At 34.9% G+C, this 18898-nt stretch overlaps 1 protein-coding gene and 1 pseudogene across 2 annotated transcripts; both read right to left on the bottom strand.

The window, feature by feature from the left end:
• Positions 1 to 6290: 6290 nt before the first annotated feature.
• On the bottom strand, positions 6291 to 10622 carry LOC107793485 (G-type lectin S-receptor-like serine/threonine-protein kinase At4g27290; annotated as a pseudogene).
• Positions 10623 to 12834: 2212 nt separating this feature from the next.
• On the bottom strand, positions 12835 to 17775 carry LOC107793484 (G-type lectin S-receptor-like serine/threonine-protein kinase At4g27290). Of its 2 annotated transcripts, none has more exons than XM_016615856.2 (8): positions 17205 to 17775; positions 15752 to 16512; positions 15494 to 15643; positions 15249 to 15406; positions 14805 to 15015; positions 13853 to 14090; positions 13608 to 13758; positions 12835 to 13326 (listed from the first exon to the last, which is right to left on the bottom strand). In XM_016615856.2, exons 1-8 carry the CDS (start codon positions 17738 to 17740, stop codon positions 13021 to 13023), a joined length of 2511 nt encoding a protein of 836 aa, XP_016471342.1. In that variant the 5' UTR covers positions 17741 to 17775; the 3' UTR covers positions 12835 to 13020. The 2 variants fall into 2 exon arrangements, with proteins under 2 accessions (XP_016471342.1, XP_016471343.1); XM_016615857.2 differs by having other exon boundaries at positions 13189 to 13326; positions 13536 to 13758.
• Positions 17776 to 18898: the final 1123 nt, after the last annotated feature.

The raw sequence follows: 18898 nt of genomic DNA, 5'->3' as shown, positions 1-18898 counted from the left end.
ATCGGGCGTATGCCCGGAATTTCATTTGGATATTTCTAGAAGGTTTCGGCACAAGATCTAATATATATATATATATATATATATATATATATATATATATATATATATATATATATATATATATATATATATATATATATATATATATATATATATATATATATATATATATATATATATATATATATATATATATAACCTATCAAATGAAATATCTTCGAGTTTAGTTTCTAACGCTTCAAACCGCTCGTCATTTGGATATTTCTACAGGAAGTTATGAACAGATTACCAAAGGCTGGCAGAGGAGTGAACTGCGGATGCGAAACATCCAGGGCCGTGTCCGAAAGAAGGGCTGGCAGTTAAGTGCTGCCATAGCATCCGGGGCAGCATCCGAAACCCAGAAATCTGGGCCTATAGATACAATTTCGGGGTTCATTTTCCCCACTTCACTTGGACGGAATTTGGAGCTCGTCTCCACTCACTCAAGACCACCAACTCCTCTCTTATTCAAGGCAAGAAATCCATGTTATCTTAGTATGAAATTCCATCATTTTTATACTAGTATTGATGAAATCTACACATAAAATACTTAGATCTTCAAGAAATTTCTTCAACAACTCAAAGGAGGATTTTACAAGATTTCTTCCAAAAAGGTAATCCTACACCCTTAGACTTACATGTACGTATTTATTATAGAAGATGAGTATGAATTAAGTATTGAAACTCAGGGTATGGTGATTGCAAGCCATAAATTCCCAATTTAAATACATAACCATGGTGGAGATTGAAAGGTGAATAATTGATGTAATTTTGTTGGTTGGGTGTGGATGAATGATCACGCATATGATGATTGGAAGTTACAAATTATTGGTAAATGGTGGTAGTTGGATGAACTAATTCCATGGTTAAGAGATGTAGAGATTTATGCACTCTAGATGTTTGATAAAATGCCTAAATGACCTAAAATCTGAAAATTTTACTAATATTGGTCCATTTCAATTATGTTGATGTAGATTGAAGTTGTAAGAGTAGTTGGAGGTTTTAATATCACTAAAGAGCTAAATCAAGAAAGCTCGATTTTGTAGCGATTTTTGCCGAGGGGTTTTCAAGGAAATATTCATCTGGATCCGAGCCATTCGGAGTTGGATAATCGCGGAAAATGCTTACCAGTGGATTGAGTTAACGTGTTTTGAGGTAAGTAATATTTCTAAACTTGGAGCTAAGGGTATAAACCCCGATTATACGTGTTATGTGATTTATTTGGAGGTGACGCACGTGCTAGGTGACGGGCGTGTGAGCGTGCACCGTAAAAATTGTAACTCAGTCAATTATGTAGAGCTGTGTAATCAAGTAACTTGTTATTTTTTGTGTATTTTTATATGTTATAGAAACTGAGTTGTGACTCATGTTAAAAATCATGCCGAGGTTATATGCCGGTATTATTGAGACCCACAGAGGTCGTATTGCTGTTGAATTATTTGTTTAAATTGTAACTTCATACTCAGTCATGTTCATTCATTTCATATCATCTCTCAGTCTCTGTTGCTATTTATTGATTCATCATATCATCATTTTGAGCTAGTTTCATGACATTATGAGCTCGAGAGACTGGAGAGATTGGTGATTGAGTGAGGCCGAGGGCTTGATTGTGGGGATATTTATGGGATCGGGCTGCACACCGCAGCAGGACATATTGGCTTTATATATGTTATTATTATATGGATCGGGGTTGCACGCCACAGCAGGCCTTATAGGCTTTATTATTATGGGATCGGGCTGCATGCCACAGCAAGCCAGATTGGCTTATTATAACGCTTGGCCTGAAGGAGCCCCTCCGGAGTCTACACCCCCCACGGTGAGCGCAGATGATTTTATATTTGGGATGGACTTCCAAGGCACGGAGTTGCCTTATTTATTTATAATTGTGATTAATTCCCTGGGCATGGATCTTGCCTGAATCATTTATATTTGGGGATGAATGTTTTCTGGGTTGGATTGGCCTTATACAGTACTGAGTGAATGACTGTCAGTATATATATATATATATATATATATATATATATATATATATATATATATATATATATATATATATATATATATATATATATATATATATATATATATGAGATGGATCTTCCCTGGGATAGATTGGCCATATACAGTACTGAGCGTGAGGTTGTATTTATGTTTGGTTGGGCTCGATCTGCCCTGTACAGTGCTGAGTATTGAGCGTGACGAGTGAGAGAGTGAGACCATGAGATTGAGTACTCTGAAAGTGTGAGTACACGAGTTTATCACTGAGATACATTTCATTTGACATGCGTACTTGAGATACATGCATAGAGATGCATTTCTTTCTGCTACCCGGTCTTGGTGACATTCATGATCTTATCTGTATCTTGACATGTAGGCATAGAGATGTATTTTCCTCATGCTATCTGAAAATGAAAACATCTTAATTACTGTTGAAAAGTTTTTGGACAAATCATAGTTTTCAAACTTACTCGTATGCTTTTGGGACTTTCGGTGAAAGATCTGGGATTTACTGGCATACTTGAAAAGCATGTCTATTTTCTATAACTATGAACGAGTTGAGCTTCTTACCTCTGAGTTATTTTCATGTACCCTTTTATTATATTGTTATGAATTGTTGCTGGTTATTGGAGTAGGACTCTGACCCTTGTCTCAACTCGTCACTACTTTCAACCTAAGGTTAGGTTTGTTACTTATTGAGTACATCGGGTCGGTTGTACTCATACTACACTTCTGCACCTTGCGTGCAGATTTTGGATGTTGATATTGCTGTGTATGACGGAAGCTAGCATTGAAGACGTACCTGCGTTCCAATTACAGCTGCCTCTTGTTCATGGTAGCCCTAGACTTATGAAAATTTGTTTATGTACATTCGGACAGATGATGTATTTATTTGATACCAACTTTGTAAATTCTAATCTTAGAAGCTCATGATTTGTACTCCCAGTTCTTGGGGGAGTTGTATAAAATTCAGTTATCTCATCTTTGACTCACATCAGTATTATTATATTTTACTTTATTGTTAATTGACTTACCTAGCGGGTCGGGTTAGATGTCATCACGACGGTTCGGTTTTTGGGTCGGGACAATGCCAGTACCATTCTATACATTTCTGCTTTTGCTTTTTTCTCATTTGCAAATTTAACTGCCCACTCCTGCTCTTGCACCTATCCCATAACCTGTTTATGCACTCCTTAGCTTGGCATCTGAGTAATTTATTCCATTGAGACGCAAAGAAGTTATACTTAAAAAATAAGTGATTAATAGGTTCATCATCATGTTCACACAATGGATAAATCACAGTGCTACCAATACCCCACTTGGCTAATCGATTTCTTCTTAATTCCTCGGTATTTTTAGTTGATTCAACGAAAAATCTCCATTATTTCATGATTTGAAATGCGGTAAAAAAAGAAATGGAATACTTTTTTCTTTTTAATCTGTTTCATAAAATGACATGTTTCTAATAATTTTAAGCTGTTCATTTTACCCCTAGGCATGTTTTATAGTTACAACTATCATGACATATTTAACACCACAAATTCTATAATTTTTCTCTCCAATCAAGTATTGTCACGTAGAATGAAATAAGGAGAGAAATAATTGAAATAACAAAGTCGTAGAGAGATTGCAGTTCAGGAGGGGTTCTTTTACAATAGCAACCAAGATTGCAGTTCAGGAGGACTGAACTACTTCCGGAAATGAAGCTGAATCTGGCCAATGTCATCAATGTATTATTGCGTCCCACAATTTTCACTACCCAAGAAATTGAGAGAATTAGAAACAATGTTAGTAAGTGAAGAAATCCAACCAAACGAGGAATCGTATAATATAACGATGTTGTTCCCTCCATATAGAATATCAACAATCTTTCTGGATATTGCAGATTGCTGGAAGCAAGGGGAGTGATGTTTGGTTGGTGAAAGAAAAATAACTTTTAGAAAAACTATATATTAGCAAATCGGAGAGAGAATTATATACTCCTTCCGTTTTAGTTTATGTGAACCTATTTTATTTTTGGTCTGTTCCAAAAAGAATGACTTATTTCTAAATTTGAAATCAATTTAGTTTAAACTTACAATTATACCCTTAATGAGAAGCTTTTATAATCACACAAATACTCTGGGCCCCTTTTTGACTTGTTTAGTACCACAAATTTCAAAAATCTTCATTTTTTCTTAAACTTTGTGTCAAGTCAACCAGGTTCACATAAATTAGAACGGATGGAGTATATATTAGCAAATCAGAGAGTTTTTGATGAATATTTTGAATTCTAAAGATTAACAATAATGTATGAGTATTAGTCGGCGTAAGTAATATAAAATTAGAAGTTCAGATATTATAAGAAAACTTTCACTCGTAAGTGATTGAGGACCAATTCACATGCTAAGCTCCCTGTCTTTTACGGTTGAGACGGACGGTTTAAACTCAATTAGTAGCATAATACTCCCTCCGTTTCAATTTATCTGAACTTATTTCATTTTTAGTCCGTGTCAAAAAGAATGACTCATTTCTTTATTTAGAAATAATTTATTTTTATACAATGATTTATAGCCACACAAAAAATATGTGTCTCATTTTACACCACAAGTTCAAAAGTCTTCTCTATTTTCTTAAACTTCATACCCAGTCAAATGAGTTCACATAAATTGAAACGACGGGAGTGTCTCTTTTTTCTTTCTCCCTTCCACCTCTCCTAATAAAATAAAATTAAAAAAAATCGCTTATAAATGAGTGAAATCATTTTCTTCTATTTGATGAAAAAAAATTGTTTTTCTCATAAAAATATTTTACTAAAAAATAATTTTCGTGGTATCAAATACAAACATAAGGGACCATAAATTTGTGACCACTTGGGGACAAGTAACATGAATCTGTTTTTTTCAAGAGACAAGTAGGACAAGTATGAAAATAGGGTCTTAACTTTCATCATTTTAATTTTCTTGGCCGTTCTTGGAAGGTTCGCTGCGGCTTCCTCCCAAGTTTTAAACGTGTGTTTTGGCGCTATCTCAATTAGTATAATTATGGCCGCTTAGAAGTATTATAATAATTCATACAATAGTACAAGACTAACCTACATGTTACTGTTTATAAAACCACCAACAACAACAACAACCCACCATGATATCACAAGTGGGGTCGGGGTTAATGTGTATGGAAACCTTACCCCTACCTTGTGGGGTAAAGAAACTGTTTCCGATAGACCATCAGTACAAGAAAACAGTTTATAGAACCATAATAAATAATTCTGTCTTTTCCTGGGTGAAAATTCTAATTAATTGCGTCTAATTATTAATTTATTATGGCAGGAGATATCATGTAATTTCTGTTGCATACGTATTTGTATATTTTTGTGTATGCGATAAGGATTCATCTAATAAGTTTTTTTTAGTGTTCGTAGTTTGACTTGACACGGAATTTAAAAAAATAAAAAAAATTGAAATTTTGTATTTAAGCGAGTTATAACATTTGTGTGACTATAAGATTTTAAAACTTTTAATTTGAACATGCTATAATATTTTTGTGATTATAAAAATTTTTTCTTAATATATAAAATGGAAAGTTTTTTTCCCAAATATATAAATGTGTTACACTTGTTTAATATACTATAAAACAAATTGTATCACATAAACTTGAACGGTTTAGTATGCCATTTTTGACTTATAATTTAGGTGAAATACATTGAATGTGGAACATGTATATCAAAACTTAGGTATATATTTTGCAATATCTATGAGAGTATGTCATTATTTTACTTTTGAATGATGAGGTACTGTGATATACCATGATGTTGATCTTATGTATTATTCCAATGGTGCAAAATGCATGCACTTGCGACAAAGGATTGTGGTGGGATAGATAGGATCCACATACTCAATCACAAGTCGCACTTTCGAGTTTTAGTAATGAAAAAAAAAATCTGGTAGGGAGATTTCTCATTTAATGGGCCTTACACGGCAAGAATCCAGATAAGTCGAGGCCCTAATGCGAATACCAGATACCGGATGGAAAAACAAATGTGTCTACTTTATAAATTGCAGTTTAGGAAATGTTGAACATTTACAGAGTTGATGGAATGCTAAGACTTCCAAACTCTATGTGAAGCCTTAGTTTTTACATATCATTACTCTGTTACAATTTTTTCAAGATCATGCAACTCTAAAAATGGTAGTGGACTAGGAATTAGGACTACTATATACAAAAGGCAATTAATATTTTCTCAACATATAAGTTTGGTTTACACACTTGGCATCAGAAGAGAATCCACCAGCTTCTGCAGCTCACCAATTAAAAGTCAATGATTTCTTTTCACATGAGCAAGATGAACAAGAAACCATGCTTTGGTTCTTTGTGTTATGTTACTCTTGGCAATTATATTTTCTGCTTTGGTTCTTTGTGTTATGGCCACGCCCGACGTCGGCCAACTCCAGTAACTATGGTCCAAACCCCATATTTATCTTAAGAAATCTATTGAATATGTATAAATTATTTTTTTAGAACTCAGTAACTTAAAAATATTAAACTTTCGAACCCATAAACTTCAAATCTTGGCTTCGCCTCTGCCAATTCGTATTTTTGAACTGGGATTTTGTGGTACCAATTGGAGAAATCTTGTCTATCTTGCCTCAAGAATTGTTAGTGACACTGTATTATCAGTGAGATATCTTTCATCAGTTGATTCATTTGATTCAGTTGAATCTCTTTCAATAAAGAAACCAGGCTGTTTTGGTTGAGGCAATTCCACACCTTCATTGCTTAACCAGAAAACTACTGATGCCATTGTTGGTCTATCTTCTGGGAATTTTTGTACACACAATAAACTTACTTGGATGCATTTCAACACTTGAGATTCAACATATGATTCTTTTAAACATTCATCCATTAGTTCCAAGACTTTGCCTTCATTCCATAGTAACCATGCCTGAAATATTACCACAACACAGTTATACATCTGCATTAGTAGAAAATGAGGCTAAAATGACAGTAATTACTACGCCTCAGTTCCAAACAAGTTATGGTCGACTATGTATTGAATCCCCAATAACCATGTTTCTCAATTCAGAAATAAAATTTCACGTTGGTAGTTGAAAAGATTGGGAGACTACATATAAGATGTTGCGATCTTTTAATGGTGTGAGGCCTTCGGACAATATCATACCAAGTTAACAGTATCTTTGAGCTGGTTAATCCGAACACATTTTAGGTAGGGCGGATTTATAGGGGTTATTATGGAGCACGTGCACCCGTGGTCTCTCCACAAAATTAGATATTTTATGTATATATTTTTTAAAATTGGTATAATATTAACTGTTGGCACCCATGCTCTAAGAAGGTTGAATGATGCACTTGGTTAAAGGTTGAGTTATCTATCAAGAGGAATAGATATCAATTCCCGGTTAATACATCTTTTCCTCATTTTTTTTGGTAGTGCACTCATGCACTAGAAATTCTAGATCCACCCCTGATTCTGACTATACGAGGACTCATTTTGTATCGGCTAGTTTTACGCTGGTTGCTCGCCTATTGTAGCCCTCTTCCTTTAGCCAGGCTTAGGACTAGCAATGTGATCAAGCTCACAAAGTTTGGAATTTTCAGTTAAAAAAGAGGGTAAAGGATCAAAGTTTAGTGACATATGTACTTACATGTCCCAAAAGATTATGATGATGACTCAAATGATGAAATTTCCTGTTCTTTCTGCCACTGACGGTTTCAAGTAAAAGCACACCAAGACTGAAGACATCAGATTTCACTGAAAATTTCCCATCAACTGCATACTCTGGGGCCATATATCCGCTGCACGACGCATCAAATTTAAGTTGATGAACTGTTGATTATGTCAAAAACTCAATCACAAAGGCTTAAGAAACTTACTATGTTCCTATTACTCGCTTCGTTTTTCCTTCCATTTGATCTCCAACAAATATTTTAGCTAAGCCGAAGTCAGAAATTCTGGGATTCAAGTCAGTATCCAGTAAAATGTTGCTGGTCTTCAGGTCTCTGTGAATAATTCTTAATCTTGAGTCCTGGTGAAGATAGAGAAGGCCTCGAGATATTCCCATAGCAATTTTAAAGCGATTTCTCCAAACGAGTGATCCTTTTCTGCTTGAATCTACAATATGTAGTTCATTTAAGTAAAATGTCAGTGAATCCTAATTCATTCCTAGCACTTCAGAAATAAATATTTAGTGCTCAGATCCTCCAAAAATGTCATGCACCCATGTTGAATCCTCCAAAAACAGTATGTACATTTTTTGAGGATCTGACACGACACGGGTGCAACAACAATTTTTGGAGGATACGAGCAACGTGGTATATAGGTAACTAGTCAAGAGAAACATACAAACAACAACAAGTGTAATCCCATAAGTGGGGACTGGAGAGTAGTGTATACGCAGACCTTACCCCTACACTATAAAGGTAGAGAGGCTGTTTCCGATAGACCCTCAGCAGTCAAGAGAAACATACCAAAAATAAAATAGTCCAAGCTATTGTTAGGCATAAATTCATATATTAGCATCCTTTCTTCTCCTTCAATGCAACAGCCCAAAAGCTTGACAAGATTCCTATGTTGTAGTTTGGATATTAGAATCACTTCATTTTTAACTCTTGAAGACCTTGTCCAGAGTATTCCGAAAGCCGCTTCACTGCTATTTCTGGTCCATTTGGTAGTTTACCCTGCAATTTTGTCAAATCAACGAGTTAAAGATGTCATTTCTAGCTAAATTTTGAAAATGGAATTAGTTATTGTACCTTATAAACAGGTCCAAAACCACCTTCTCCGATCACATTAGCAGAAGAAAAGTTCTTAGTAGCAGTTGCAACAGTAACTAAATCAAACAATGGCAACTCCATATCGTCCGTTCCAACTTCCCTACCTGTAGAATGAGCAATCAATTGGTAAAATATACTAAACAGAACGTTAGCAATACGATCTTTTGAGAAAGGTGAACGATAGCTAACTTACCTGTTCTCTTTTTTCTTCTGGTTAATGCACACCAAGCTAGAAGGCCGAGGACACAAGTCGCGACTGCTGCTGATAAGATTGCAATCAGCCTTGACCGCTTTCTCTTCCGTTTCTTGTCTTGATCTGTTGATAGTTAGACCATAAATAAGATATCAGCCCTCAATTTCTAGTTAGAATCGAAAATAGTTAAGTACTCTCCATTCCAGTTTATGTAAACCTTTTTGCTTTTTCCTATGTAAACTTTGACCAACATTTTGAAATGTATTTTTTCATCATATTACCTACTTCTGAAGCAGCCACTCTCACAAACAGTTCCTGTTGATTCTCGCTAAACTCTCTCATATCGATGAGATCACCAAACCAGAGTAAGCATCCACTTCCACCATTTCGAACATCAAGATTTGAATAGGCTGTACAGTTGCAATCGGCCAAGCACAACTTCTTGCATTCCTCGAGTCCAATGCTCTCATTATACCGTGATTTCCGCGTATCAGGCAGTTTAATACCCGTAAATGTCCTAAATCCATCTTGCTGACAAGCCAAAGGACTTCTCCTAACACATCCACCAGACCAATCTGCTGCATCCACTTGTTGCGGATACTTTGGCTCGAAACCTCTCAAACATTCACACGGGGGCGAGTTATTAATTACACATCTTGCATAAGGACCACATAACGCGAAACGATCACAGTTATCAAACACTGTCAAGTAAAGAAACCAACTTTCTGTACGATCGATCCAAGTATAGTGATTCATCAAACCACCAGGAGTTAACACAACCCTAGTAGGCAATGTTTCATTCTTAAGATCATATTTGTAATAAACTTCCTCCTGATTCAGGGCAAACCCGAACGAATAATATGTATTTGGTTGTAAATTAGGGCTTCCACTAAATTGACGACCATTCCAGGGACCTGAACTAAATGAAATAGAAGAACCTTTCCATACAAATATCTGTGGATATCCCTGAATATCAACCCTGTCAACATATTCACCAGTAGCAGGATCATCGATACTTTTCCACGACGAAATGTACCAATCCAGGCCTGTTACAAAATTTCGCCCGAGCTTCATTCCAGGTAACAAAGTATCCCCTGGATAATCAAAACTTTGCCAGGCAAAAATTTTAGGGTCACTGTTATTTTCATCCCTGACTATAAAATTCCCTGAATCTAATAATCTTGCTATTGGATTCTTCAATATTTTTGATGAATTCGACGACCAAATTGTCGAGTTAGTACTGTTGAGAAGTACTAGGATTCCTTCAGGATTGAGCATCAACACTCCTGATGTATCATTTAATGGACTATTTCTGTTAGCAACCCAAACAACTGTTCCAGTTGATATTTTCTTGTACCATATTCCGACGTAGCGATTCATTGAATTTCCAGGCCTGAAAAATCCAAGTTCATAAACCCCATCAGCTGAAATAATTGTATCACCATCTTTAAGTTGTTGATCAACGGTTATGGTGTCTAATGCTGTGGAGATTAGTGCAATGGAAAGAAAATTGAAATAGATGAATAAAGAAGATAGCAAATTCATTGATTCAATCTTAAGCCTTTTTTCAGGTATGGCTTTTGATTTTCAAGAACCTTAGTATAATAATTGATAGAAAAAAAAAGTGTTAAGTTGAAAGGCTCATTTCCTGGAAGCCCACATGTTCATACTAGGAAAATGATATTTCAAAAATTGTTTTCTTATTTCTTGACTAATTGAATGATCTTACTTGTAATGGTCAAATGGCAAGTTTGTTTTGGCCAAAGGTTTTACTAATGTACTTCCTTCGTTTCAAAAATATTGTCATTTTTTGTTTTTCGAGATTCAAATTATATGAATATGATTTTTACCATATTGATATGAGAAGAATTGCATATCATAATACTTTGCATATAGTTTTCAAATATTTTAAATTTTAATTTTAAAATATTAAATTAATCTTATCTAATTTAGCTATAAAGATTAGTTAAATTAACTCTCGAAAAGCAAAATGTGACAAGTATTTTCGGACGGAGGGAGTATTTGATACTTTGTCAGCTCCATTTACGTGACATTTTTTCCTTTTTAATCTATTTCTAAAAGAACGACACTTATATTTGCATTTTACCCTCACCGACACGCTTTATAGTCACACAAAAAAAATTAAGATTATAATTTTAGTAATTTTATTTTCTTTCTTGAATATTATGCCTCGTCAAACAATGTCATATAAAATTAAATCTATGGAGTAATTGATACGAGAAAAAAATATTCTTAAAGAAATCATTTTTAGTATGTGTTACCATTGAAAAGTTCTTAGCTAAGAAAATTAATTTCCACTAAAAAGAACATAGACTTTTTCCTTGGACATATTTCAAATCTTACATTTGCTTTAACTACACTTTACATTCTTGTCAACTTTAAATACTAAGAAAATCACATCTGATTCTATCATTCACCTTCTACAATCATCACAAACATTCTTATGCCCAACTAAACATTAGAAAATGATATAAATTGATTATTTTTTAATATAAATTACCTCAATTCTAAAGACCTTTTATTAGGATGTGAAAAAAGATCAATTGTTCAAAGTTGTACACCTTTGACTTCTCAGTCCCTACCGTTCAAAACCATCCCCCTTTATTCTTCCTAATATTTTTATTCATCTTCCTATCTTTTCCTCCCTCTCTATGCATTGACTTTTGATGGAGAATACCTTCTTTCTCTCTTTGTTTTCCTTTTAATTAATCAAACAACATTTATCTTTTTATGAAAAAGAGCCAAAGAAGTATTGTAACAGGTTTAAGATTATAAGTTTTAAAAGTTTTTCTTTTATTCTTAAAGTTTGTGTCGGGTTGAACTATACGACATAAATTGGAATGAAGAGAGTATCTTAACAGGTCATACACAATGTGAATCTTGATTAGTCGGACTAATTAATTTTGAATAATAAATGGTTAAAACATTAGTGCAAATAAGATTACTTCATAAGTTATTGGCAATTGCAAAATTATTGCAAAATAGTTAGGTAATTGACACGTCATATATAATAAAAATAGTTTTTTATTCAGCAAAGGTACATCACAAATAAGGGCATGAATGGATCAGATTTTTAACGGTGAGAGCAATTTTTACAAAATAGGTGGATGAAGGATATTTTAAACCTAAGCGAATAGGTCAAGGACAGTTTTGGCCCTTTTCTGAATAGAAAATGACATTAGCCTAAAAGCAAATTATAAAAAAGGTTAAAATAAAATAAAAAGGAAATGGTGCTCACTCAAAAGGTTGGAGGTCTATTTAGGTTTGGTATCTCAATTTTTGGGACGAGATCCAACGTCTTGAATTCTTGATTGACCAAAAGCGACATCTATTAATATTTGCAACAAAGTGGACATAAAGAAATATTGCCCAAAAAAACAAAACATTGAACTAAAGAAATACCAATACAAAAACATGGATTATCTCCTCGTGTCCCTCTGTAACGTGAAGCTATCGTCACCATGACAACTATAAGATTTTTATGAACAAAAAAAAAAGATATAAAGAAAAAGTAAGAGTGTAAGACATGAGTATAAATTGAAACTAAGAAAGTACGTTAATATTTATTAATATCTAGTTCAGACCATAATGATTATTTTGGATTGATGACAGATCCAAGATCGGTGATAATAGAAATGTGTGTAGTTGAAACTTCGATCATAGATTGATGATACTAATATTTTTTCCCTAACATTAAAGAAGGAAAAAGATGGCATTCATGATAAAAGACTCAGAAATAATAGTAAGAAAAATGGTATCTCTATATCCAGGGGCAGTGATATCCTTTAGTAAGAGGTGTCATCGGACAGCGCTTCAAAAAATAAAATTCTTTATATAGTGTGTATAAACAATATTTTCATTAAAAAATATGCATATACACAATGATACAAAGTAAATCTTACTTAGACGGAAGTAAAAGCTGAATTGTGACAATAGACGACCAACACTGTTTGTGCAAAATTCTGCGTACATTACTGTCTTTATCGTATATATACTTTCTATCGAGCGTCCAACGAAGTGATGGTTACATAATTGACAGAACCAGGTGTATGACTACTCCAAGAATATGTAGAATGAGCTATGTTCCTTTCCATGAAAAAACCAGGAGGCTTAGGTTGCTGCAAAATGCTTTCATTTGTCAGCATCAGTACCACAGAAGACATGCTTGGCCTGTCGTCTGGATTTTGTTGAACACATAACAACCCGACATGTATCGATCGTTGTACTTCGGATATATAACATGATTCAACCGCGTTGAAATCTACTAGTTCCGATGATCTTCCTTCTCTATGAAGCATCCATGCCTGAAAAATTTATAGGAATTTTTACACTGTATAGCCTCCCACCCCCCAAAAGAAGTCGGCAGATCGATGTATGTATAAAATGTATCATTAGTGTATAACGTATGTATATTGACTAGCGAATATAAATATTTTTGGCTGAGCGGCCAATTTTTTATCCTTTTTGTTAACAAATTCTCGTCCAAATCAGATAAATCAAATAATGATCTTACCAAAGAGCTTGGACTGTCGAGAATGAAACTTATGATGTTTCATAAGAGGGGGAGACGGGACATAGTACTTACATGTCCGAGGAGGTTGAGATTGTGATCAGGATGAATAAATCTTCTGTTCTTCTTTCCACTCACAATTTCTAATACCAATACGCCAAAGCTGAACACATCTGATTTTACAGAGAAAATACCATCAACTGCATACTCAGGGGACATGTAACCACTGCATAAAATCATTCACATGATTACATAATCCGGAGAATAACTAAAAAGGTGTCAAATGACAATATGTTATAGCCAAAAGTTTAATTTCTTACTATGTTCCAACCACTCGATGTGTATTGGCTCCCGTCTCATTCCCTCCGAAACTTCTTGCCATCCCAAAATCTGATATTTTTGGGTTCATTTCAATATCAAGCAAAACATTGCTAGCTTTCAGGTCTCTGTGAATGATTCTAAGCCTAGAATCTTGATGAAGATACACAAGTCCTCGAGCAATCCCGTTGATAATGTTGAAGCGCTTAGGCCAATCAAGTAATGTGCTCCTACTTTGATCTGCCAAAAGGTATCAACTTGCTTCTTATAATTTGCTACTATAGGCAAGATAAATGACTAGTGTAACATCAATTTAGAAGTTCCAAACTAACTAAATCAAATCCTGAATAACAGAATTCCCAGATTCTTCTTTCTCAATTTGGTTTGGAGAACATTAGCGTATATTTACACTGTCAACTAAGTTGCACAGACTCTTCATTTGTGGTGCTGCATCCGTGTCGATACAACACTGACACTAGTATGGGTGTCGGATACGTAGTGGATTTGGTCAATCAACGTTGGGTATTTTGACCAGAAACTACATAGAAATTGGAGATAAGATTTGGCATATTGATTTCTAGGCAAAAGCCACTATAGATTTCTCGATGGCTACCTACAACATGAGATTAAAAGATTGAGTTACTGTACTCTATAAGCTACATATAAGTTTTTTACATAATGTCTCATAATTTAGACATATTTTATAGTTCTACTTTTAGATATAGCTGAATCTCTGCACCCGTATCCACACCTAGATCTGTACCCTCGAATCTTAAAATTTAGATCATAAAAGATCCGATCTTTAGATCCGCACCTTTATCGAATACCCGCACTCGAGTCCGAGTAACTTAGAGTGTCACTGTATATATAAGTTATATTTCATTTAAGAGGTCTATTATATTGAAACTAGTTAATGCATCGAAAGAATTGGCTGATTGCATGAGCAAAACTAACCAAATATAAATAAATCCAGGCTTTTGTGAGGCATGTATTCATACACCAATATCTTCTCTTCTTCTTGAATGCAGCATCCCAAAAGCTTCACAAGATTTCGATGCTGAAGTTTCGCAATACAGACGACTTCATTCTTGAACTCATCATTTCCTTGTCTCGAAGTTTCTGAGAGCCGTTTGACAGCTACTTCCTGTCCCCCTTCTAACACACCCTGCAAATGTGCACTTACTATTAGAAATTCGAAACAACAATTGACATTCGTCCGACTTCATGTTCCTTTCTCTATTTGTCAACCTATGTTTTTACAAGGCAGAATAAGGCGCATGACTTGTTCTATTGAGGGATACATAATGCTGTTTGCACTGATTTTCAAGATTTCAATGTCTAATGCATTACCAGTGGAGCATAATTACTTAGAAAAAGTTACATTGTGGCAATCTTTACCTTGTAAACTTTCCCAAAACCGCCCTGTCCGATCTTGTTCTGATTCGAAAAGTTATCAGTAGCCTTTATTAGCGTCGACAAGTCAAACAGTGGTAGCTCAAAATCTTCATGGTGTCTTTCATTGCTATCACTTTTCTTGGATGTGTGACCTAATCTTCCTGCAATTTGTGCATACAAGTAGACAGCTCAGACCACCAAGTTAAAGAATTTAGAAAACTATCTGTTTCTTAGTGTGTTTCGCTTACCCTTTTCTATGTGCACTGTTTCCTCTCTCCTTTTCTGCCTACTACGAAGAATCAGGCACGCTCCTACGGCTAGCAGAACCATCACAACCAATGATGGCAAAACTATTGCCAGTATAACAGTTTTCTTTCTATTTGATCCATCATTAGAACCTGCAAAAGTTCCCATCCGAAAAGATCAGATAGTTAGTCTTTAGTTCGCGTCACAATAGCTTTAAACACAAACGTTGATCGATCAATTCAATGACATCAACTCCTTACTTATTATCTCAGAAGCAGCCATTCTAATATAGATATCTTGTCCTGATTCAGATAGCTGTCTGATGTCAACCAACTCCCGGATCCATAGCAAGCAGCCGCTTCCTCCGTTGCTGATATCCAGATTCGTATAACCCATACACGAGCAATTTCTCAAGCAAACTAACTTGCATTCGTCAAGTGTCATAGTCTCGTTAAACCAGGAATACCGCGTGTCTGGCAGCTTAACGCCAGAATACTTGATAAAACCATCTCCTGTACAATTCAGTGGACTTCTGCGAACGCATCCACTGGACCAATCAGTCCTGTTCCAATCATCCGGATGCTTTGGCTCGAATTTATCCAAGCAACGACACACTGGATCGCTAAAGATTGTGCAAGTTCCATATGCACCACATAATTTGTAAGTTTCACAATGATCTGCATCAGCTGAATGGTAATTGATCCAACCCTCTTTCTTTTCCACCCAAATCATACGCATCGCGTTACCATTAGGCTTTAGTTCGAAAGTTGAAATGACAGATTTATTTACTAGTTCGAATTTGTAGTAAATTTCCTGATTGTTCATGACTAGCCCGAAAGAGGTGATCGAGTTGTTCACCATGTTCGGTGCTCCACTCCATCGAAGACCATTCCACGGCCCTGCTCTATAAACTACATTAGGCCCTTTTCTCATAAGGTCTTGCGGATAACCTGTAGGATCACAATGGTATGTATAATCCCCAGGCGCAGGATCATCATCGCTTTTCCATGAACTAAGATACCTGTTGAAGACATAATTAAATTAAGCAAACAAAAGTATATTCTATCTAACAATTTAAAATTCTAGATGGAATGATCACATAATTCAACGTGGTATCAGAGCAGCTAGCAGAGGTCCTAGGTTCAATTCTCATGTAACAGCCCACGAGTCACTAGTAGTTTACACGAAAGGGAGTTCTCTAAGAAACTTGTCTTTAGGCAAGTCTCACATCAGAATGGGAGAGGAAAATTAGGGGTCATATAAGGGCGAGTTCAAGATTCAACTATTGAGGCGCCTTTTAAGTTTGATCCCAAGGGGACAAAATCGTGAGGCTCGATAAGCCTTAAGGTGGCCCAGAGAGGTCGCGGCCAAGCAAACAATACTTTGACCGATGGAGTCAGGAATTTCAGTAAGGGGCTTCAAAATATAAAGAAGTAAACATACGAAGAAGTCAAGAGTATTTAACATCTACTATATATACATAAAAATTAATTTTGACCTAGTATATATAGTGTAATATTTCGGCAAAGGGGTCAAACCCCTTCCGCCCCCAGCTCCACCCATGCTTGACATACATCTCACCACCATCCATTATCAGAAAAGATACTTAGGCATGCTCGAGGCATGTTGAAGACATAATTATATTAAGTAAATAAAAGTACGCTCTCTAACAGTTTAAGCTTTTAGATAAGACGATCAGGCAATTCAACTTACCTTTCCAAGCCGGTCACCAAGTTTATACCAAGCTTCATACTTGCTAACAAAGTATCAGTAGGATAATCAAAGCTTTGCCACAAGAAATTATCAGGGTCATGATCATTTGCATCTCTTACTACCAAATTCCCTGTGTCTAGTAACTGTGCAACTGGATTTTGCACATTTCTTGTAGAATTAGTTGACCAAATAGTGTCATTAGTAACATTAATCAGAACAAGAAAACCTGGCTTAATAACTTTCAAGATCCCAGAATTATCCTTAATAGGAATTTCTCTGTTAGCAACCCAAACTGGTGTAAAAGCTGAGATTTTCTTGTACCAAATACCAACATAACGATTTGTTGAAGTATTTCTTGGACTAAAAAATCCTAACTCAAATGTTCCATCTGAGGAAACTATAGTCTGACCATCTTTGATTAATTGAGTAGTAGTTATTGTGTCAACCTGAGAGTAAATATTTTGAAGTAAGGAAAAAATAAAGAGAAAGAAGAAAAATGTAGTCATGGCTTTTTCTGCTTCATATCTTTGTTTCATGGCAGCTTTGAATTGGTGAAATGAAAAGCAAGATTCAAAATATGAGAAATTTGTTGGTGACCAAAGTCAATTTGCAATATTTCTAGTCTTTTTGTGGGTCCCATGACAAGTATATAATTAGTATTGGCTAAGACTATGTAGGCAGTTCACACTTCACACACAGTGGTCCATTTTTCCAATTGTTTTTATACAATGGAAAGTATTAGACATATTATTAAAATCTTCGTAAACTATATGGCTTAAATTAGCGAGGAGAAGAAACTTCATATTCTTGAGCGCAATTTTGCAGATAAATAAATCGTTTCATGTATGTGCCATTCGTTAGCCAAAAAACTCGGCACATTAATTAGTAGGGTTGTGAATGGATCTTTAAAAACTAACTAAACCAACAGAATCGTACCATAGTTTTTATATAAACTTATAACCATACCAAATAATAGGGTAAGTTTTTAATTTTATAAAAATAAACTAAAAAATATCGAACCGTACCGAATAAATTTATATATAAAAAATATATTTTACATATTAATTTAAAACTAACAAAGCATTAAGTTTTTTTTTTGGTCTTAGGATTATGGACATGGCTACAAGTGACCAACTAATTAATATCAAAAGTCCCAACTTCCAAACCTATAATACTACTCATATCAAAACTAAATTAGTTCTAACATCTTGAGTAACAAGTCGCTAGGTATTCCAATGATCTTCAATAGCTAGTCACAAGGTATTGGATATCTTTCCTATCGTATGATTTAGATTTCTCTTGTTGGATACTAATCTTTTAATAAGCTCTATTTTTAGTCCTAACTTGATTAGTATCTTTCTACTCGTATGATTTATATTTGAGTAAATACCTTAAAATCCCCCTAAACGATCGAGTTTTTGTCAGTTTTCCTACTTAAACTATTCGGTGTTCCCAAAACCCCCTGAACTATATTGCCCTTCATATTAAAAATCCCTCATTGCATTCTTATAGGTGCGTCTAGTACACGTTCCTAATTGTCTATAAAATTTGCCATGTAGCACTACACGTGGCTATTTAACTCAGCCTAAAACCCGCCTAAACTATTACTTTTTGGTCAGTTACCTACTTAAACTATCTGGTGTCCCCAAAACCCTCCTGAATTATATTTCTTTATATATTAAACCCCCATGTTG

Source organism: Nicotiana tabacum, chromosome 12 (assembly GCF_000715075.1).
Source record: "Nicotiana tabacum cultivar K326 chromosome 12, ASM71507v2, whole genome shotgun sequence".
Taxonomy (NCBI): domain Eukaryota; kingdom Viridiplantae; phylum Streptophyta; class Magnoliopsida; order Solanales; family Solanaceae; genus Nicotiana; species Nicotiana tabacum.
This window is presented reverse-complemented; position numbering and strand designations above follow the sequence as displayed.

What these genes read in the sequence shown, in the direction of transcription:
- LOC107793484 (XM_016615856.2), bottom strand. Translation starts at nt 17,740, where the DNA reads ATGAAACAAAGATATGAAGCAGAAAAAGCCATGACTACATTTTTCTTC. An exon ending in TTGGTGACCGGCTTGGAAAG is followed by an intron (nt 16,513 to 17,204) that starts GTAAGTTGAATT and finishes TGTCTTCAACAG; the next exon opens with GTATCTTAGTTCATGGAAAA. An exon ending in GGCTGCTTCTGAGATAATAA is followed by an intron (nt 15,644 to 15,751) that starts GTAAGGAGTTGA and finishes GAACTTTTGCAG; the next exon opens with GTTCTAATGATGGATCAAAT.